This window comes from Neomonachus schauinslandi, chromosome 16 (assembly GCF_002201575.2).
Source record: "Neomonachus schauinslandi chromosome 16, ASM220157v2, whole genome shotgun sequence".
Classification (NCBI taxonomy): Eukaryota; Metazoa; Chordata; class Mammalia; order Carnivora; family Phocidae; genus Neomonachus; species Neomonachus schauinslandi.
Genome location: NC_058418.1, coordinates 15,589,484 through 15,613,008, shown reverse-complemented (window position 1 = coordinate 15,613,008; position 23,525 = coordinate 15,589,484). Strand labels below are relative to the sequence as shown.

The 23,525-nt window shown below is 38.5% G+C and overlaps 1 protein-coding gene across 3 annotated transcripts in view; it reads right to left on the bottom strand.

Annotated features, from left to right (window-relative positions):
• The window catches only part of LOC110590101 (zinc finger protein 382), a 382,742-nt gene that overhangs the window by 24,092 nt on the left and 335,125 nt on the right, over positions 1-23,525 (bottom strand). Inside the window, exons 1-2 of one of the 3 annotated variants that reach the window (XM_021700819.2) lie at positions 3,051-3,072; positions 828-901 (exon numbers count right to left, since the gene is read on the bottom strand). The exons of 1 other annotated variant lie outside the window; for it this stretch is intronic. In XM_021700819.2, the coding sequence (XP_021556494.1) occupies positions 828-836 (9 nt within the window). In that variant the 5' untranslated portion in view covers positions 837-901; positions 3,051-3,072. Of the gene's footprint in view, positions 1-827; positions 953-3,050; positions 3,073-23,525 lie in introns of those variants that run through there. One more of the 3 variants, XM_021700817.1, reaches the window with a different exon arrangement.

The following is a 23,525-nucleotide window of genomic DNA, read 5'->3' as shown; positions in this document are numbered from 1 at the left end:
TATTTTTATTTTTTTAAAGATTTTATTTATTTATTTGACAGAGAGAGAGCACAAGTAGGCAGAGCGGCAGGCAGAGGAAGAGGGAGAAGCAGGTTTCCCGCCGAGCAGGGAGCCTGATGCGGAGCTCGATCCCAGGACCCTGGGATCATGACCCGAGCCGAAGGCAGACGCTTAACGACTGAGCCACCCAGGCGCCCCGATATATTCCCTTTTTAATCAAAATAATACATTTCTGTTCCAGCAGTACTTTTGTGAGAAGACTAAGAAAGGAGATGATGAATAATATACCAAGTCAGTATGTAAACATTGGCTACAACAAGAAGGTACACATGGGAAAGGCTTATGTTTATCTGGTTGGAATAAGAAAAACTGGGAACAGGTCTGTAACTAGGTAGGGAAGGTGAGGAACGTAGGATGCACAATTTAGGGATGCACAACCCTATGAGCACTCCTTACATTTTGCACTTAGGCCACTTGCTTGCCCTACTGGAGACCAGTTTCATGGAAGCAAATGCCAACATCCCGGAAATTTATTTATTTATTTATTTATTTTTTAAAAAGATTTTATTTATTTATTAGAGAGCGAGAGAGAGAGAAACAGCATGAGAGAGGAGAGGGTCAGAGGGAGAAGCAGGCTCCCTGCTGAGCCAGGAGCCCGATGTGGGACTCGATCCCAGGACCCTGGGATCATGACCTGAGCCGGAGGCAGTCGCTTAACCAACTGAGCCACCCAGGCGCCCACATCCCGGAAATTTAAGGATAGGGAAGCAAATGTTTATATCACCTGAAAACAACTTATTTCAGAAAGAGAGGAAACATCATCTCACCTGAGGCATGGCTTTGAGATTTGCAAGAGATGAACCTTCTCTTTTGAGCCTTTCTTTTGGAAAAGGGAAGAATCCTGAGAAGGCAGAGATGGGAGGATACAAAGAGCCATGTGAAACCATATTTGACTTAGATCTCCCAGAATAATTCAGTTAAATCTGCATCAATTTTCACTGTTTCAGCACTTGCCCACTCTGTGTACCCACACATATCCAAGCTGGAGGTTAGTGGGGAAAAGGGCAATTCCTGCTCCCTCACCACAGAAACCTAGTCTCTTCATGAATTAGAATGGATCTGGGCAATCTGTCATTGCTGGAGAGAGAGAGGGAACATTGTGCTTTTCCCTCTGCAGCTCTACCTTCCATTTCCCATGGAAGACAGGTTTGTCATGTATTTCCAAATAGTTCTTCATGGACTTTCTACCAATTTACATTGTTAGTATCAGCACAGAATACCTCCCCACACCCTGATGAATGCCGTTGATAATAAATTTTTAATCTCTGCCTATCAGATATATATTGTAGTTCTAGCTTACATATTTCTTATTATGAGAGAATAAGCTCCTTTTATTTCTTTTCTATGATTGCATCTTCTTATGTCTATTTTTCTCATATGTTTTAATTTCCTAATTGATATTATCTTCCTTTTTTATTTAGTAAACTAACCCTTTATTTTAAATTGCAAATAATTTTTCTTAGTTGCTCATATGACTATTAAAGTGTTTTTACCTTGTGAAGTTTTTTTGTTGTATGTTTTCTTGTTTAGCAATACTACATATTATGTAATCCATATTTTTTCAATTAATGTGAAATGTGATCTCTATCATATATTACATATCCCTATATGCTTGAGAGTCTCTAAACTCTAAGTTCCTCTACTTAATCTTTATTGATTCACCTGTATCACACTAATTAATAAGCATAATTAATTATTGAAAATTAACTTATTATTAATTTACTAATAGCTAATTTAAGGATTAACTATTGAACAACACTTTTTAGTAGTACAGGTATGGAACTAGAAAAGAAATTGATCCTTCCACTCTATAGGCTTCCTGAAGAGAAGATGATACAATGCTAAGGGAAGTCTGAAGTTTTGACTGCTACAGTGAATGTTTTAATTAGCAAACTATTTTAACTATTAAAATGAGACTGACCTTGTGATTAAAAGTATACCAAATACTTTTTAATCTTGGAATGCCTGAAGAAGCTGTTGACCCTACCACTGATTTCATCCAGAAGCAGGAAACTTCACTCATACATCAGTGTTGAAAGTACTAGTTATGAGCAAAGATTGTTTTTTACTGCTTGCTATTCACGGAATACTATTAATTTCAACACATTGGTTTTAGTTCACATAGTGTTTCCCTGTAATGAATCTTACCATCTGGGGAATGAAATCTTACCTCTTCCTTTCCAATACTTTTACCTCTATTTGCTAAACTGCTATTGAGGTACAATTTTGGAGACAGGCTTAATGACCACTCTTCAGATAATCAAATCTTAAATACCCAACTAAACAGTGGTCATGCACAGTTTCTCAATCACAAAACCATCACAAATAATAACAGTAGGTTACAAACACATGCACAGTTACATTCAACCAAACTTACTTCAGAAAACCACCATCTCACAGTACCCTACATGCACATTGCATAATTCCAGGCAAAGTCACAAAATCACTTTCGCTTCTCCATAGTCACCTATAGTATCAAGCAGGACTCCCACCTACTCTAAAATTAGACACATAAGGAGGAAACCCGAGGCAGCAACACAACTCTGTCCACTTTTCACACACATTCGGTCCCAACATCTCTCAGAGTAGCAGGCACCCAAAACGCAGCAGGTTGGGCACAGGAGGCCGCCTCAATTCGGTACACACACACACACACACATACAGCGCCCGCTGTTTGAGGCCCCGCTCCCAGCGTTGGAGCTTCCTCGGGGTCAAAACAGACAAAACCCTCTCCGCGCGGAGCTCGCTTCAGGTCAAACTCGATTGTCACCCTCAGGGTCACGCCCACGGACCACGCCCGAGGCCCCGCTCGCACAGATCCGAGTGTCTGGTTACCGTGGGCTCAGTTCCGGTTCCCTCCTCAGAATTACCAGGCCCGCTTGAACTCCCTGTTTCCTCCCTGGCCTCCCCTCCGCGACCGGCTCCCTAGTCTGCCCTCTCGGTCCGAGCTCCGGGTTCCCGCCTCCTCAGAGCCCCTAGGACCTACCAACCTCAGCCCCGGCCAAGGATCAGTCATCTGCGCCTGCGCACTCCCGCGTGGGCCGGAGCTCCCAGGAGTCCACGGGGCGGCGCATTAGTAGCCCAGCTGTCTGAGCTCCCGGCTCCCGGGACTGTTTGTGTCAACGTCCGCGCTCTTCCAGAGTAGTCTGCGTTTCTCACAGGCCCTGGGGGAGCTAGTGAATCTCAGCCTCGTGTTCATTTCCCGCTAGGCTTGAGGTCACCGTTTTCCGTGTGGTGAGTTGAAGTGACCGGGGTCTGGGTGCGGGAGGAGCTCACCGCGGGAGGTCCGGAGTTTCCCAGGCGCGTAATAAGCAGGTGGAGCAGGAGCGTCAGGCCTGTGTGGAGAAGGTGAGTGTGTGCGTGTGTGTGTGTGCGCGTGATTGTGTGCCTGCGTAGGTGTGGGATGTGATGAGTGTATGTGTGTGTCAGAGTGTGTGTATGTGTGCGCGCGCGCACGGTGGGGAGGCCCTGAGTGGTGCGCATTAGGCTCCCGGGACTGTGTGGGGGCGGAGTCTTTTTTATGACCATGGTCAGCTGTGACTGTGAGTTGTGTTGTACTGTGATCGAGTGATTCCATGACAGCTCTATTGTGACCAACCGGAGGCTAATGAGAAATGGCTTAGTGTAGCTTTTTTATTTTTAGGTAAGGTAGGGCTTCATTTTTGCAGTTCTCGTGCTGAGGAATCTGTGGATAAGATCCCCGTGTGATTCATTCTGTGCTTGTGAGAGACCTCGAGCCCCTAGTTAACCACAGGGGCCCCCTGTTCTAAAGGATGGCCTTTGTTGCCTTCATGCCTTCATCAGTGCACCCTGTATGTATTGTCCAGCCTAGTGCTTAACGTAGTGAAGGAATAGAGTACATTAAGTATAGCCTATTCTTGACCCAATTGTAAGTTCCACTTGGAATTTTTTGTACGGGGTTTTCTTTCACTGTCTCTGTCATTTCATCCTATAACCACACTGCACAGAAATGCTAGTTGCACAAAAATGGCTGTCAAAGGGAAGTTGAACATTTGAGACCTAGAATGCAGGTTACAATTAAAAAAGCATAGCCCTGTGTTTATTGTGGCAATTTTACAGCTGGAATTGCCCCCAAGGCAGGGTCCTGGGAAGACGTGATACTGAGGCACCAAGAGTAGGATTACTTCTTTGAATCTTCCCCTTGGCAGCTCTGTGGGGTCAGACTGCATATGGCAGATCCACAGCATTTTTACAGCTCTGTTGACAGAAAACTGCTGTGAACATAGAAACAGATTCCAGTCCCAGGCTTCAGTGAACCTTAGTTTTCCTTATGATACAAGGAAGAGTCAACAGTATTCCAGTCTTTCTCAGACTTCCATTAGTGTGTGTTTAATACATATCATGGGGGCTTGCTAGTGATGAGGAAGTGTGTTCTTGTTTAGCCTGTCTGGGCTCCAGGAAAGGCCTGCTATGTTGTCCTTCCAATTTTTGCTGTATTCCAAAAGAAGAGCAATGAGAGAACATTGTTATAGTTCACATCTCAAAGCCAAGCTAGAAGTCATTTTGAGCTTTCTCTTTGTTTTATGAAATTTCATTTTTGTTTTTCGGGATATAGAATAACTTCATCTGAAATGCCCTGCCAAATAGTGGCTTATACATTGACCTGGTCTCTAGGCCTTCTCTTCCCAGTTAATGATGGTACCATGAGATTGGATCCCCTTTCCCAGTTCCTCATCAAATGCTCTTCCTACAGTTAATTTTCATATAGCCACTTGCCAACACCTCCCCTTGTATGCTTTTTGTCCTGAGCATTCTCGTGATGCAGAAATAGTCTTTTTTCACTTTACACAATGATTTGTTAAGGAAGAGACCAATGTTTAGGTAGAATTATACATTTGGTACTTTAGATATTCTTCAGACACACGAGTGGAAAAAATGGCAAGGTAGATAATTTGATTGATTTCAGTGTACTATATAATGGTCTCTGAGTCTTGAGCAGGGGTCAGCAAACTTTGACCCAGCAGGCCAAATCCAGCTTGTGCCCTATTTTTTTTTTTTTTTGGCCTGTGAACTAAGACTGGTTTTTAACATTTTTCAATAATTAAAAACATATCAAAAGGAGAGCCATATTTTGACATGTGAAAATTATATGAATTTCAAATTTCAGTGTCTACAAATAAAGTTTTGAATTTGGTCAATTAAAAAGTTTGTGGAAATTTGTTATCTCTCTCGTTAAATAAGCACTACATAATATCCTTGATTTTGCCTTTAGGCCCACAAAGCCTAGCATTTTTACTATCTGGTCCTTTACAGAAGTTGCTGACCCCTAATCTAACTTAAAATCTTAGTTTTGCCATTTAGTATTTGTGAGTTTGGATAATATGTTCAATATCTTTCTATTCCATAATTTGTTTGTAAAATGCCAATAATAGTATGAATTTCAACGGGTTTTATGAGGATTAGAGTTAATATTAATAGGGCACTACAACAGTGACTGACAATAAGTGCTTAAGTTAAAAACATGTTATTATGTGGATAATCTAAGTCCACATTCATAGATAAGGAGCAATGAAAATGAGAAGTTAATTGTAATAGGCACTTGTAAGTGAGAAAATGGGCCATATGCCCAGATGATCTAAAACAAGAATTCGGGGCACCTGGCTGGCTCAGTCAGTTAAGTGTCTGCCTTTGGCTCAGGTCATGATCCCAGGGTCCTGGGATCAAGCCCCACATGGGGCTCTCTGCTCAGTGAGGAGCCTGCTTCTCCCTCTGCCTGCCGCTCTGCCTACTTGTGCTCTCTCTCTCTGTGTCAAATAAATTTTAAAAATCTAAAAAAAAAACAAAACAGGAATCCTTCACCTTAAATGAATTGCCTTAGAATTGTATATCCAATTATTGCATATTTATTTTATTAATACATATTTTTCTTGGGGGAAATTCTATAATTTTATGATACTATCAAAGGTACACATGACCCAAACAAGTTTTGAACCACTAACTTAGTTATAATAACTTATACTTGGAGGGGCGCCTGGGTGGCTCAGTCATTAAGCATCTGCCTTCGGCTCAGGTCATGATCCCAGGGATCGAGCCCTGCATCGGGCTCCCTGCTCAGCGGAAAACCTGCTTCTCCCTCTCACACTCCTCTTGCTTGTGTTCCCTCTCTCGCTGTGTCTCTCTCTGTCAAATAAATAAATAAATAATAATAAAAAAATACTTATACTTGGAAGTTGAGTTTAGGAGGAGTTTGTCTAAAAATAATTTCCTGTATTATGTTATTATTGTTAATCACATTACATCCAAATTAATATTAGAGATATTCTGATATAAAAAATAAAAAATGTAATGCTATGCAGTATTCATGTTTATGAACAAAAATACTCAAGAAATTGCTAAATTATAAATATAAAGTTTAATATAGGCATTTCTTAGCAATTTTTCAAGGATTATATCCAGTAGAATACATTAACCGGACATTCAGTGGCAAAAGGCAATGATAAAGCCACTTTTATTAAGCCTCTACTATGGACCAAACAGTTTACTCTGAAAATGTCACCTGAGTTGTGCTCATTCACAGGGGAATCGTAACACGGAAAGTGTCTCATATTGATGAAATAAAGTAAAAGAGGGCACAAGACTTGGTAGGTTTAAGTCACACTGGTTTTAGTGCTGTTACCAGTTATTTTGCCAGCCTGTTTGCTCACAGTTTTCATAATAAGAAGATAGCCCATCCTACAATTCTTTTTAGAAAAATGCTTTAAGTGAAAATTGTTCTATATTCCTGATGATGAAATTAACATAGTCTTCTTGAAAAAATTATTAATCCAAGTTGAACTTATAAAATAGAACGTTAACAGTACTCATAATTTTAGGGGTGCCTGGCTGGCTCAGCCAGAAGAGCATGCGACTATTGATCTCAGGGTTGTGAGTTTGAGCCCCACATTGGGTGTATAGATTACTAAAAAATAAATAAGCTTAAAAAAAAGTACTCAGAAATAGTCACTAACATTTTGGTGTACATTCTTCTAAACTGTTCCTTGTGCGTATGTTTATGATTTTGTGTTTCTAGGAAAATTTACAAGAATTAGTCACTAAAATAAGACCTCTTAGATTGAAGAAGGAATACAATCCAATCACTGGTTTTGTTACACCTCCATGTCTGTAGTGTCAAATGACAAAACTAAAACAATTTAGTGATGAGTTTGATGTTTTTTATTCAAAGGAAAACAATCCATGGATCGGGGGAGTACTGTGCCTCACACGCAATGGAACACTTTTCTTAAATGAATTGCCTTAGAATTTAGGATTTTGGGCAAGAGAGAGTTTTCTAGAATGTTAGAAGAGGCAACACAGAAATAGTATGATTGACTAAGAGGTCAGGGATTTCCTTAAAAGACTACTAGGTCCTATTTTTTAGGGTAAGGTGAGCTAGCTAAAGCTGAGATGACGGATTGTGATTGGTATATGTTAGGTTTTCTTGACTGGTGTTTCCTGTAAGTGCAGACTGACTAAAGTTTAGATTTGTGATGTGGGCCAGGCCACTAGGGTGGCCTCCATTTTGAGGGCTTTGATATACAAATTAACCTTATCAGTTGGTATAAGAACCTGTTTGTACCTTTTGGAATTATATAGATATCAATTTATGAATAATTCCAGGAGAACAAATTATCAAGTAAGGATACCCAGAATTTTTTTTTCTTTCTTTCTTTCTTTTTTTTTTCTTTCTCTTTCTTTTTCTTTCTTTCTTTCTTTCTTTCTTTCTTTCTTCTTACAGATTTGGATAACTTTCACAGGACAGCACTAATATCTCAAGAGCAACTGTCTTAGGAGTCTCCATTTTATAAAATACGCTGACAAGTTTGCGTTTATAATTTCAGATAACAGAATTATATGTTAGTAGTTATAAATATACATAAAAGTCTGGGTTAGGCAGGGGACAAAATTGAGTTTTTGTTAATAATTTCACTTTGTTACCTAAGTGGGTCAGATTTTCTGAGCTAGTTTTATGAGACAGAGTGGTGACTCTGTAGCTGCTGTCCTCCTTTTTTTTCTGAAAATCTCTGTGGTAATGTTGTTAGTGAAGGACTATATTTTCAAGCTGTGCTTTGTGATATATTAGCATTATAAGGAAGAGGAGCCTAAGAAACTCAAATTTCACTCTCAAAAAATGGTAAGAACTGAAGAGAATTTCCTTTAATAGTAGTGGATTATAGGACATGAAATAGTTTCTTCATCATCAATAAAAAATAGATATTTTGTTTGTTTGTTTTCAGTTAATCCTGACAACTTGCTGAGGTGCCAGATACTATTGTTTTTCTCATTTTATAAGGAAATCTAGGCAGAGCAGATAAAGTACTTACTAAGGCACACAGTAACTTTCAGAGCTAAGATTGACAAATTGAAGGTTTAACCACAGAGGTTGTTCTTATTTATGACTGTATATAACCTTTCAATTTCTTAACCTGCCTTTCTTACTCATTAATTCATTACAAATGACTTTCTTCAACATTTAGTATGAATTAAGATAATAATTTTTAAAAACTAATATAGTTATAATAGCTACCGATAATTTATTTCACCTTTTCCCTACCTTGAGATATTTATAGTTACTAAAATTACTCTGTGATGAATATCCTTGAGATAAATCTTTGTCTACTTTTATATCTAGTTCCTGCTCACGGAGCTTATTCTAGTACTTGAGGGGACACCACTAAAAAGAGTTAATTTGCTCATGATTAAACAAAGATCAAATATATGTGGGAATAAATGTAGACTGTGATAAAGGCTTTAAAGAAGCACATGTTGGGAATTTATATGTAAGAGACATTCTGATGACAGCATTCTCAGGTTATGACCAAGTTGTACTGATGACATAAGAGCTCTGTGGAGGTAAATAGGTTTTATTCAAGAAGATTTATGCCTTACAATTTTTTAAAGATTTTATTTATTTATTTGAGAGAGAGAGCATGAGTGGGGTTGGGGGGAGGGGCAGGGAGAGAGGGAGAAGCAGACTCCCCAGGACCCTAAGATCATGACCTGAGCTGAAGGCAGACACTTAACCGACTGAGCCACCCAGGTGCCCCATGCCTTATATTTTTAGTAAGCTTAGATGTGAAGTGTGACTACTAGAACAAGATTATATAGGTATTTGGCAGGTATCAGGGCTAAAAGGAATGAATTAGAAGTAAATTAAACCCATATATCAGAGAGACATGAAAGCAGCATTTAGAACATCATAAATACCTGAGACTTCTCTTACCAACTTTTAACCATTCTTTTCTAGGCAAAACTTCAACTTCCTTGACCATATGTAAAAGTCAAAGTGTTAAATTAGGTTTTGGGATCTAAATGAAACAAAAGCCATTCTGACTTGGTACCTATTTATCCTGAGCACTTTCTCAAAGTTCAAGGGAAGACTGTTTAAGACTACCTTTTAATAGTGGCCATGTATCAATATTACTATCTTTTTGAAAAATAGCTTCCTTTTTACTGAATTTTATTTTATTTAAAGATTTATTTGATAGAGAAAGCATGTGCCCGTGTGAGAGAAGGGGGGAGAAGCAGAGGGAGAGGGAGAATCTTCTGAGCAGACTCCCTGCTGAGCACGGAGCCTGAAGCAGAGCTCATCTCATGACCCTGAGATCATGACCTGAGCTTAACCAACTGAACCACCCAAGTACCCTCCCCTTTTACAGAATTTTACAATGCGTATTTATATTAATACATGGCTGCTGTTAAATTAAGTAGCCTTAAATAGAAAATCGTAGAGAACACAGAGGAGCAATGCTACATAAGACTGCATAACTGTCCAGACATTTTTCTTTTTCTGTATGTTTATATTACATATTTACAAGCAAAATGACATTGCATATATGCACTTTATTTTTTTACTATAGAACATGTTTTGAACATTTTTATATTTTCCCCTAATTTATTAGATATAATTGATGATATTTTTAATTATAAATATTTTTTATAACTTTGCATTTAATGAATACCTTAGTAGTCAAGAATGTCAGTAATGTAATTTATTTTAAACCAGTCAGCTATTGCTAAAGCTGAATCTTACCTGGGCAATTTCTTCTACTTGATGTGTATGTAGCTGCTGTGTCTTGACCAACCCTACTTCCCCTTCCAGTACCCTCTTGGGAATATTTGTCTTTGTCATTTCAAGTGTACAATATGTTCAGGAATGTGGCATTGGTTTCTACTGGGTGGAATGCAGATGGCAGCAACCTGCATAGATGTATTTATTCAGGGGAATAATGTAGGAATGGAGAGTTTACCCTGTCAACTGGGTCTCACCCAATAAAAATATCTTCTTTGTGCACCTCCCCATTTAAAATCTTTTGAATTTCACATAAGTAAAATCATTTTTTTCATCATCTTGTGGATTTATTCATGTTGTTGCATGTAACAAGCACCTTTGTTTTTGCTATGTATTCCATTATAGGATGTGGCACAGATTATTTATCTGTTCTTCTGTTACTGGAAATTTGGGTTGTTTCTAATTTTTTCTTTAGAGATACCGCCGCTACGAACATTATTGTACATGTACTTTGTGGACATAAGCATTCATTTTTGCCATGGAGATCCACAGGGGTAGGATTACTGGGTTATATAATATATCTATGTTTAGTTTTTTAGACACTGCTGAACAGATTTCCAGTGTGTCATGTTCTCACAAGCACTGCATGAGAGTTCTAATTGTACTAAGTTAAGCATAATATTGCAGTCTTTATGCTAACCACTAAAAGAATAATGTATGAGAGTATAAATTAGTGGGGAAAACTGAAATAATAAAATTATTTGACTAATACAGCAGAAGGTAAGAATGGTGGAATAAAAGAATAAATAAACAGAGGGGGACACATGAAAGCTAATGTTGACGTACTCAACATTAGTAGTAATTTAATCTAATTAAAGTGGACCAAATAATAAAAAGAAAGCTGTTGTCAGACTGAATGAAAAGAACAAAATCAACCACACTATATGATTTTAGCAGCTGACACACTTTAAGTATAATGACAGAAAAGTTGAAAATAGAAATATGGAAGAGATAATGCAAATACTAAAGGAAAGTTGGTGTCTACATTAAAAGACTTGAAGGCAAGAAATATTATGAGAGATAACAGGGAGACATTTCATAATGATGAATGTTTAAATCTAAAAAGAAGATGTAGTAATACAAATTTCACAAAATCACAAAATTGTAAATACCTAATACAAATCAAAGATTAACAAAAGTAAAAGTATAAATTAGGGACAATCACATGTTGAAGATCACAGTTATTGTTGAAGATTTTAACATACATTTCAATAACTTAGAACAAGGAGACTAAAAATTATTAATGATCGAGGTTAGCAAGTGACCTAATTGACATATATAAAATAGTATATCCAACAACTGGAGAATACATATACAGCCGCCCCAACTTATTGAAATTGCAAATTGCTGACTGATTTACCTTTTGTGTTCTGTTGAATGGAGAGACTAAAATTACAGAGCATTGATGAGAATTACGTGGTTAGATTTACAAAGTACCTATCACATAGAGTTCTCAGGAAATATTCTTCTTTTTTTTTTTTCTTTTTCCACACTGCAAAGGTCATGAATTTACTTTTCTGGAGAAAAGTAAAAGTGGTGAATGATGTTACTGAAGGAATCCAGTGTAGTTGATTGGGATTAAGTAGGAAGTGCTGGGCGCCTTGGTGCCTCAGTCGTTAAGTGTCTGCCTTCGGCTCAGGTCATAATCCTGGCATCCTGGGATCGAGTCCTGCGTCAGGCTCCCTGCTACTCAAGGAGCCTGCTTCTGCCTCTCTCTCTCTCATGAATAAATAAATAAAACTTAAAGAAAAAAAAGGAGTAGGAAGTGCTAAACTAGAGGATTCCGGGACTGGTGCTAGGGGCAGGCTGGGTTTCAAGTGGGCCAATGCTGTTTTGCAACAGCATTGTTTTCTGCTTTTGTGTGTGAGATGATCAGGCATGCCTAGTTTTTGCATAACAAACCATCCCAAAACTTAGTGGCTGAGCCTTAGAACAATGATAAATAACATTTATTTTAATCATGAATCTGTTCGTTGGGCAGAGTTTTGTGGGTATGGCTAGTCTCTGCTCTATTTGACTTCACCTGCGGTGGCTTGAAGGTTTGGAGCTGGAATCATCGGAAGGCTTGCTTACTTACAGTTGATGCTTGCAGTCAGACGGAACCTCGGACTGTTGTTAGAATATCTAGCTGTGGCCTTTCTTTGTAGCTGGTTGGATGCCTCACAGCTAAATGGCTGGGTTTGAGTGAGCATCTTGAGAGAGTAGGAAGCTCTTTTGCCTTTCCTAACCTAGCCATGGAAGGTACTCAATACCATTTCCACTGCCTTCTGTCCATCAAGAGAAGCACAAAGGCCTGCTCTGATTCAAGAGGAAGAGAAATAAACTCCACTTCATGAACAAGTGGCAAAGTTCTGGAAGAACATGTGGCATCTGAAATGTTATGGGCCTTACTGGAATTTACAATATGTGATAGTCCTTGGGGCCACAGAGGAGGTTTTTTTTTTTTAAAGATTTTATTTATTTATTTGACAGAGAGAGACACAGCGAGAGAGGGAACACAAGTAGGGGGAGTGGGAGAGGGAGAAGCAGGCTTCCCGCGGAGCAGGGAGCCCGATGCGGGGCTCGATCCCAGGACCCTGGGATCATGACCCGAGCCAAAGGCAGACGCTTAACCGACTGAGCCACCCAGGCGCCCCACAGAGGAGGTTTTGATGTGGATGCTGTCATCCCTTTGCAGCCCTGAAAAATAGAATAGAGGGAGGAATATCTGTTCAAGACGTGCTCAATCTCAGGTCTAGGCCAGCATTAGTAGAGTGGAAGATGGGCCAGAAACCACCTGCTGAAGTGTCAGATCCTACTTTCAGGCAGGAGGACCTCTGCTTGGTTTCTATGCCTGTCTATTGGATTCCTTGTATATAGAAAGTTTGGATCTTTCCAGAATCTCTTTTACCTATCTCATTTCGCATGTGTGTTCATAAGCTATTGTTTGCAGGCAGGAAGACATAAGAAAAGCTCGCATTAATGTACATCATTTTGGGAGCTGAGAGGTACATCTGGTTTCATAGCCAATTTTTCCCAGTTCTTGTCTCTGTGGTCTCTGTGTTTCTCCAAGAGGGGTCCCTGAAGAGTACTGACAAGTTTTTAAGCATTTTTAACCATGGCTTTAATGAGCCTCTTTCTCTCTAGTTCTTGAACATAGTTATACATTAGATCATGTGAACATTTTCTTATTCTGAAATGTCCTATATAACAGAAATCAAAGAAGCTGTCCCCAGTTCTTCCCATATAGGTTAAAGATGATGCCAAACAACCTAAGGTCCTCCTAAAGGGTTCCTCTATTCTCCCATTAATATGTAGCATCTCCTATAAATTTGCCCTTCTTTCAAGGAAGTAAAATTAAATCCTCGAGGAAGATGTATTTGACCATGCAAAGAATGGTGAAGAGATGATTAAGAGAAGTTGGTCTCAGTGCACCTGGGTGGTGCAGTCGGTTAACCATCTGATTCGGTTTTAGCTCAGGTCGTGATCTCAGGGTCATGAGATCGAGCCCTGCGTCGGGCTCCATGCTGAGAACAGAGAATCCACTTTGGATTCTCTCTTCCTCTCCCTCTGCCCCTCTTGTTCATGCTCTCTCTCTCAACTAAATAAATAAATCTTAAAAAAGAGAGAGAGAGAGAAGTTGGTCTCATTTGATTACTTGTGGAAAAACTTAGAAATTCTTTGCATTTTCTAGGAAAATATAAGATTGGTACTTGACTGATCTCACTGTTAGTGTGTGTTGAGATTCAATGTTTTATGAGGCTTTTAGGATTGAATAGGAGTAAGACTGGGATCTGCATACAGAGTTAGTCATGGAAAAATGAATACCAAAAGGAGGATATATTGTGTACTTGAAAGGGTTTTGCTGGTTTAGCATGATTATCTATGTAATTTCTGCATTTTGTATCCTCGAGCCCAGAATCAAAGAAATTATTCAGTGAGAGATGGTGGATCATCCAGATTTAAAATTGAAACTATAGACTCCATCAGTAGAAAAGATATTAGAGACTTTTTATCCCGACCTAAGCATAGTAGTATAAAAGAATAATTAAGGATGATATATATCTACAAGGTGGACTATATTGTAGCCAATACAACAATTTGCTAAATAATTTGGTATAAGAAAATGAGGTGAGGGACGCCTGGGTGGCTCAGTTGGTTAAGCGTCTGCCTTCAGCTCAGGTCATGATCCCAGGGTCCTGGGATCGAGTTCCGCATCGGGCTCCCTGCTCCATGGGGAGCCTGCTTCTCCCTCTGCCTCTGCCTCTCGCTCTCTCTATCTCTCATGAATAAATAAATAAAATCTTTAAAAAAAAAAAAAAGAAAATGAGGTGCTTAGGATATATTTTAAAATAATGGTCCTATAACCAAACCCAAACAGGGTAGGAAATAATAATGTGAAATATGAAACAAAACAATGACAACTAGGAAAAACATAGTATGTGACCTAAGGATGAACCCAAGTTTTCAAGAAATTTTTAAATTTAATGTGAACTCTATTATCTAAGCTAGAGATTTAATACTATATTACAAAAGAAATTCCATGAATTACATTTTCTTAGTCTGTAATGGAAAAAAAGATGTAAGAATTCACATTTATTGATAATTTATGAGATAGGTGTATGGCATGCAGTTTGCTTATATTCCCTATTTCACTTAATTGGTAAATTGTGATTATTTTCTTCATTTCTAGGCATGTTTCTAGATGTATTTGGATAATTGAGGAATCACATAATACATAGGAACTTTTGGAGTCCGTGGGTAGCTCAGTCGGTTAAGCATCTGACTCTTAATTTTGGCTCAGGTTATGACCTCAGGGTCATGAGATTGAGCCCCACATCAGGCTCCATGCTCAGTGGGGCATCTGCTTGAAATTCTCCTTCTCCCTCTGCTCCCCCCTCCCAGCTCATGCATGCATGGCTCTCTCTAAAAATAAATAAATCTTTTATTTTTTATTTTTATTTTTTAAATTTTATTTATTTATTTGACACAGAGAGACACAGCGAGAGAGGGAACACAAGCAGGGGGAGTGGGAGAGGGAGAAGCAGGCTTCCCGCTGAGCAGGGAGCCCGATGCGGGGCTCGATCCCAGGACCCTGGGATCATGACCTGAGCCGAAGGCAGACGCTCAACGACTGAGCCACCCAGGTGCCCCAATAAATAAATCTTTTAAAAAAACACATAGGAATTTTTGTCTAAAACAACTAGATTTCTTAAAAATATGTAGAGAATCTGTTTCTGAAACACTAATTTCTGTAACTCCTCTTACCATAGATTTCCAGCCATAGCCTATTTGCTCGCTATGTAATAGCCCCCTTCTTGGATATCAAACCTTTATCTACTTACTTTCTATTTTGAAGACATTTTTAAAATTTCACCAGTAATACTTGGGTTTGTGCTTTTAGGGTTGAGTAACATTCAGGATTGTGGCGTTAGACTTCTCTTGAGAGAAGTGAGAATATCTGGGTTCTGCTCAAGAGGGAGTTGTACTAGGATGTGATGATGCAGAACAGCAGCTATCTGCTTCAAATAATTCAGAATATGCTCTCTGGAATAACAAGGTTATCTTTTAAGAAGCTAGGTGAATTTTTTTACCGTGTTTTCAAAGAAATGGGTTAAGCTTTGTGTTGGAGATAACACCTCCTTTATTTTTTTTTTATAGTTTTTTTTTATTATATGTTAGTCACCATACAGTACATCACTAGTTTTTGATGTAGTGTTCCATGATTCATTGTTTGCATATAACACCCAGTGCTCCATGCAATACATGCCCTCCTTAATACCCATCACAGGACTCACCCATTCCCCCCACGAGCCAAAACCCTCAGTTTGATTCCCGGAGTCCATAGTCTCTCATGGTTCATCTCTCCCTCCGATTCCCCCCCCCTTCATTTTTCCCTTCCTTCTCCTAATGTCCTCCATGCTATTCCTTATGTTCCACAAATAAGTGAAACCATATGATAATTGACTTCCTCTGCTTGACTATTTCACTTAGCATAATCTCCTCCAGTCCCATCCATGTTGATGCAAATGTTGGGTATTCATCCTTTCTGATGGCTGAGTAATATTCCATTGTATATATGGACCACATCTTCTTTATCCATTTGTCTGTTGAAGGGCATCTCAGCTCCTTCCACAGTTTGGCTATTTTGGACATTGCTGCTATGAACATTGGGGTGCATATGGCCTTTCTTTTCACTACATGTGTATCTTTGGGGGTAAATACCCAGTAGTGCAATTGCTAGGTTATAGGGTAGCTCTATTTTTAACTTTTTGAGGAACCTCCACACTGTTTTCCAAAGTGGCTGTACCATCTTGCATTCCCACCAACAGTGTAAGAGGGTTCCCCTTTGTCCACAACCTCTCCAACATTTGTTGTTTCTTGTCAATTTTTGCCACTTTTTTTTTTTAATTTTTTATTCTTATGTTAATCCCCATACATTACGTCATTAGTTTTAGATGTAGTGTTCCATGATTCACTGTTTGTGCATAACACCCAGTGCTCTGCCCTGAGGAGGGCAGAATGTGCCCTCCTCAATACCCATCACCAGGCTAACCCATCCTCCCACCCCCCTCCCCTCTAGAACCCTCAGTTTGTTTTTCAGAGTCCATCGTCTCTCATGGTAATTTTTGCCATTCTAACTGGTGTAAGGTGGTATCTCAGTATAGTTTTGATTTGAATTTCCCTGATGGCTAACGATGTTGAACATTTTTTCATGTGTCTATTAGCCATTTGTATGTCTTGAGAAGTGTCTGTTCATGTCTTCTGCCCATTTTTTGACTTATTTGTTTTTTTGGGTGTTGAGTTTGAGAAGTTCTTTATAGATCTTGGATACCAGCCCTTTATCTATAGTGTCATTTGCAAATATCTTCTTCCATTCCGTGGGTTACCTCTTCGTTTTGTTGACTGTTTCGTTTGCTGTGTAGAAGCTTTTTTTCTTGACGAAGTTCCAAAAGTTCATTTTCGCTTTTATTTCCCCTGCCTTTAGAGACATGTTTTGAAAGAAGTTGCTGTGGCCAATGTCAAAAAGGTTACTGCCCATGTTCTCAGGATTTTGATGGATTCCTGTCTCACCTTGAGGTCTTTCATCCATTTAGAGTTTATCTTTGTGTATGGTGTAAGAGAATGGTCGAGTTTCATTCTTCTATATATAGCTGTCCAATTTTCCCAGCACCATTTGTTGAAGAGACTGTCTTTTTCTTTAAATAATTTCATTTATTTGAGAGAAAGAGAGAGCATGAGCAGGGTGAGGGGCAGAGGGAGAAGCAGACTCCCCACTGAGCAGGGCACCTGACACGGGGCTCAATTCCGGAACTCTGGGATAATGACCTGAGCCAAAGGCAGATGCCCAACCAACTGAGCTACCCAGGCACCCCTGAAGAGACTGTCTTTTTTCCATTGGGTATTTTTTCCTGCTTTGTCGAAGATTAGTTGACCATAGAGTTGAGGGTCCATATCTGGGCTCTCTATTCTGTTCCATTGATCTATGTGTCTGTTTTTGTGCCAGTGCCATGCTGTCTTGGTGATCACAGCTTTGTAATACAGCTTGAAATCAGGCAGCATGATGGGAACATTCCTCAATTTCATAAAAACCATCTATGAAAAACCCACAGCAAGTCTCATTCTCAATGGGGAAAAGCTGAGAGCCTTTCTCTTAAGATCAGGAACATGACAAGGATGCCCACTCTCACCACTGTTGTTCAACATAGTATTGGAAGTCCTAGCAACAGCAATCAGACAACAAAAAGATATAAAAGGTATTCAAATTGGCAAAGAAGAAGTCAAACTCTCTCTCTTCGCAGATGACATGATACTTTATGTGGAAAACCCAAAAGACTCAACCCCCAAATTACTAGAACTCATACAGCAATTCAGTAATGTGGCAGGATACAAAATCAATGCACAGAAATCAATTGCTTTCCTATACACTAATAATGTAACTGTAGAAAGAGAAATTAGGGAATTGATTCCATTTAAAATAGCACCAAAAACCTTATGATACCTTGGAATAAACCTAACCAAAGAGGTAAAGGATCTATACTCTAGAAACTACAGAATACTTATGAAGGAAATTGAAGAAGACACAAAAAGATAGAAAAACATTCCATGCTCATGGATCGGAAGAATAAACATTGTTAAAATGTCTATGCTGCCCAGAGCAATCTATACTTTCAATGCCATCCCAATCAAAATACCAATGGCATTTTTCAAAGTGCTGGAACAAACAGTCCTAAAATTTGTATGGAACCAGAAAAGACCCCAAATCGCCAAGGGAATGTTGCAAAAGATAATACCTCCTTTAATACCTTCACGATTCTTCATGATATTCTGAACTTTCTTAGGTCCATTATATAATTTCTACCTTCCTTGATTCTTAGGGAGCTAGATGTTAATTGTGAGGCAACTAAGGCATACCCATTGTCAAATAAACCAAGCGTTATATTGTGTTTGAACTCCAAATTGGTAATGTTATTTTCCGACCCACCTTTAAAGAGAATCTCAGTGATATGTCTTTTCTCCTTTATTTCACTAATATGATGAATAAAATTTATTGGCTCTTGAATGTTAAATCAACCTTGTATTTGTGGGTCATGTTTTATTTCCTTATATATATTTCCAGATTAAATTTGTGTGAAGTAGAAAAATATATATTGGTCTCTGCCCCCCCCCCCCCAGTTCCTGGTATAGAGCTTCTAAAACCCTTGTAATTTCCTAAGTGATAAGAATACTGGGAGCATCTTTTGTTCTAATATTTGGTCTTTGACCCTGGTTTCTGACTCAGAGTATTTAAATTCCTTGGAATTTCCTGGGTAATAGCAATGTCTTTTGTTCCAAGAAGGCAACTTCTGGTCATCCCCTGGATGGGGGGATGGTCACTGGAAATACCAAGCCATGATTAGAAGTTTGGAATTTTCACCCCACCCCTCCATGGGAAGGGGAGAAAGGCTAGAGATCGAGTTAATGATTGATCATGCACATGATGAAGCCTCATAACAAATCCCAAAAGTACAGGGTTTGGAGAGCATCTAGGTTGGCAAACACATCCATGTACTGGGAGGGTGGTGCACCCCAGCAACATGGGGATACAAACTCTTTTTTCTCAGGACCCTTCTAGACTTCGCCCTATGTTACTCCTCATCTAGCTATTCATTAGTATCCTTTATTTTATAATAAATTGGTAAACATAATTGTTTCCCTGAGTTCTGTGATCTGTTCTAGCAAATGCTCAAACCCAAGGAGGGGATCATGGGAACCCCGATTTATGGCCGTTCAGTCAAAAGTACAGGCAATATCCTGGGACTTATGAATGGCATCTGAAAGTGTGGTGGAGGATAGTCTTGTGGGACTGAGCCCTTAAACTATGGGGTCTGATGCTACCTCCAGGTAGATAGCATCAGAATTGAGTTAAATTGTAGAATACCCAACTAGTGTTAGAGAATTGCTTGGTGGAGTGAAAACTCCCAAACATTTGGTGACCAGAAGTGAAATGAAGTGTCATAGTAGTGTAAGAGTAAGAGTAAAGGAGTAGCTCAGGAGGAGCGTTTTTCCTACCCAATTTCTTTCTTTTTTTTAAAATATAAACTCTAAGCCCAATGTGGGGCTTGAACTCATAACCCCAAGATTAAGAGTCACATACTCCAGTGTCTGAGCCAGCTAGGTGCCCCTCTTTAAAAAAAAATTCCATTGTAATTAACATAGATTGTTGTATTAATTTCAGGTATACAATATAGTGATTCAGCAATTCTGTACATTACTCAGTTCATCAAAATTAAGTGTACTCTTTTTTTTTTTTTTTTTAAGATACTAGGTTGTTGGGTTTTTTTTTTAAGATTTTATTTATTTAGGGGCACCTGGGTGGCTCAGTCGTTAAGCTTCTGCCTTCGGCTCAGGTCCTGATCTCGGTCCTGGGATCGAGCCCCACATTGGGCTCCCTGCTCCGCGGGAAGCCTGCTTCTCCCTCTCCCACTCCCCCTTGCTTGTGTTCCCTCTCTCACTGTGTCTCTCTCTGTCACATAAATAAATAAAATAAAAACTCTTAAAAAAAAGATTTTATTTATGGGCGCCTGGGTGGCTCAGTTGGTTAAGCGACTGCCTTCGGCTCAGGTCATGATCCTGGAGTCCCATGATCAAGTCCAGCATCGGACTCCCTGCTCAGCAGGGAGTCTGCTTCTCCCTCTGACCCTCCCCCTTCTTATGTGCTCTCTCTCTCTCATTCTCTCTCTCAAATAAATAAATAAAATCTTTAAAAAAAGATTTTATTTATGTGACAGAGAGAGAAAGAATGAGAGAGAGAGAGCACAAGCAAGGGGAGCAGCAGGCAGTGGGAGAGGGAGAAGTAGGCTCCCTGCTGGATCCCTGGACCCTGGGATTGTGACCTGAGCCCAAGGCAGACGCTTAACTGACTGAGCCACCCAAGTGCCCCACAATTAAGTGTACTCTTAATCCCCTTTATCTCTTTCACCTATTCCCCACCCACCTCCCCTCTGGTAACCATCAGTTTGTTCTCTATATTTAAGAGTCTATTATTTTATTTGTCTCTTTTTTTCTTTGTTTTGTTTCTTAAATTCCACATATGAGTGAAATCATATGGTATTTGTCTTTCTCTGACTGACTCATTTCACTTAGTATTATACCCTCTAGATCTATCCATGTTGCAAATGGTAAGATTTCATTCTTTTTGATGGCTGAGTAAAATTCCATTGTATATATACAGCACGTCTTCATCCATTCATTATCTGTCGACACTTAGGTGGCTTCCATATCTTGGCTGTTGGTAAATAATGCTGCAGGAACCATAGGGATGCCTATATCTTTTCAGATTAGTGTTTTCATATTCTTTGTATAAATAGCCAGTATTGGAATTACTGGATCATAATGATAATCCTATTTCTAATTTTTTGAGGTACCTTCATACTGTTTTCCACAGTGACTGCATCAGTATGCATTCCAACAGGGCAGGAGGGTTCCTTTGTCTCCACATCCTTGCTAACAGTTGTTTCTTGTGTTTTTGATTTTACATTCTGACAGGTGTGAGGTAATATCACATTGTGATTTTGATTTTCATTTCCCTGATGATCAGTGCTGTTGAACATCTTTTCATGTGTCTGTTGGCCAACTGTATGTCTTCTTTGGAGAAATGTCTGTTCGTGTCTTCTGCCCAAATTTTAATTGGATTTTTTTTTTTTTTAGGTGTTGAGTTGTATCAGTTCTTTATGTATTTTGGATACTAACCCTTTATCAGATATGTCATTTGCAAATATCTTCTATTTAGTAGGTTGTCTTTTAGTTTTGTTGATTATTTGCTTTGCAGAAGTTTTTTTTATTTTGATGTAGTTCCAATAGTGTATTTTTCTTTTATTTCCCTTGCCTCAGGAGACATATCTAGAAAAATGTTGCAATGGCAATGCCAGAGAAATTACTACCTGTGCTCTCTTCTAGGATTTTTATGGTTTCAGCCTCATATTTAGGTCTTTAATCCATTTTGAGTTTATTTTTGTGTATGGTGTAAGAAAGTGGTTCAGTTTCATTCCTTTGCATGTAGCTGACCAGATTTCCCAAAACCATTTGTTGAAGAGACTTTTTCCCCATTGCATATTGTTAATATTTTCTTAAGAAATTTTCATGAAGTTTTTGGTACATCATTTTCATGTAATGTCTTTGTCAGGTGTTCGTATTGTAGTACTGGCCTCTTAAAACAAGATGTGAACTGTCTACTCCTTTTCTATTTCCTGCAAAAGTTTGTGTAAAATTGGTATTATTTCTTCCTTAAATGTCTGGTGGAATCCTGTAATAAAATCAGCTGGGCCTGGAGTTTGTTTTTGGTAACAAATTTAATTTCTTCAATAGGTATTGGGCTATTCAGATATTAGAGTTTCATCTTGTGTCTTTTTTTATAGTAAGTTGTGTTTTTCAAGAATTTTGTCCATTTCATCTGTGTTGTCAGATTTGTGGGAATGAAGTGGCTTTTAGACTTCTAATATTTATGTGTTCCTTAGTGATGAGCTCTCTTTAATTCCTGATATTGGTGATTTGTCCTTATAGTTTTTCATTTTTGATAAATTTAGCCAGGGTTTAATCAATTTTGTTGCTCTTTCCAAAGAAATCATTCTGGTTTGGCTACTTGTATATTTATTTTATTTCACTTATTTTTTCTCTGATTTCCTTCTAGTTACTGAGAGTTTACTTTGCTTTCTAGCTTTTTAAAGTGGAACCTCTAGTTACTGACACTAGACCTTTCTTCTAATATAACATTTAGAGCTAGAAATTCCCTACATTAACTCCATTCCACAAATTTGTATATGTTGCATTTTTATCAATCACTTAAAAATATTTTATTGCCCTTTTGATTTTTTCTCTAACCCAGGCATTATATAGAAGTGTGTTATTTAATTTACAAATATTTGTGGATTTTTCTGCATACTTCATTGTTACTGATTCCCAACTTGGTCCCATTTGATCAGAGAATACATGGTATATGATTTTGATCCTTAAAAATTCATTGATACTTTTTGTATGGCCCAATAGTCTACCTTGGTGAATATGCCATGTGCACTTGAAAGGAAGTATGTATTTGATGGCCGTCAGGTGAATTATTGTACAAATATTAATTAGTCCAAGTTGGTTGATAGTTCATGTCATTTATATCTTCACCAATATTTTTCTTTTTTTTCAATTGCTGAGATATGGATATTAAAATCATGTTTGAGACTATGGTAATGCTGAAGTGAGTAAAGCCCCTGGGGTACAAAATTTAAGGGGACACTCATTCTTAGGGTCATGCAAGTGCAGTATTGTTTGCTGCTGTTTTAAGGTACATACACATCTGATAATTATGTCTTCCTAATGTATAGACTCTTCTGTCATGAAATGTCCCTTTATCACTGGTTCTAGCTTATCTGAAATTAATATAGTCACTTTAGCTATATATACTATATCAACATACATTATAAACCCCACATCACACTCTTAAAATTTTTGCTTTTAATAGTCATATGTAGTTTAAAGAAATTAAGATAATAAAAAGAGTTAGTACATTTATCCAGAGAGTTGCCATTTATGCTCTCTTCCTGCAGATCCTGCTTTCCCACTGGTAGCATTTTGTTTTAGCCAGAAGAGCTGCTTTTTATCATTTCTTGTAATGCAGGTCTGTTGGTGACAAATTCTGTTAGTTTTATTTTAAAAGGTCTTTATTTTGCATTCATTCTTGAATACATTTTCCTCTGAATATAGAATTCTGTTTTGTTAAAATTTAAACAATTTTTAAAATTGTTTAGTGTACCCTGACACCTCTAATTCCAATCCAGTTTAACAGGATTTAGTTTAGACCTCTTCCTTTACATATTTGTATCTCTCTAACTGTGAGAAACATGGTTCCAGATAGCCTTGATTTATTTATTACTTATTACTCAGTTACCCT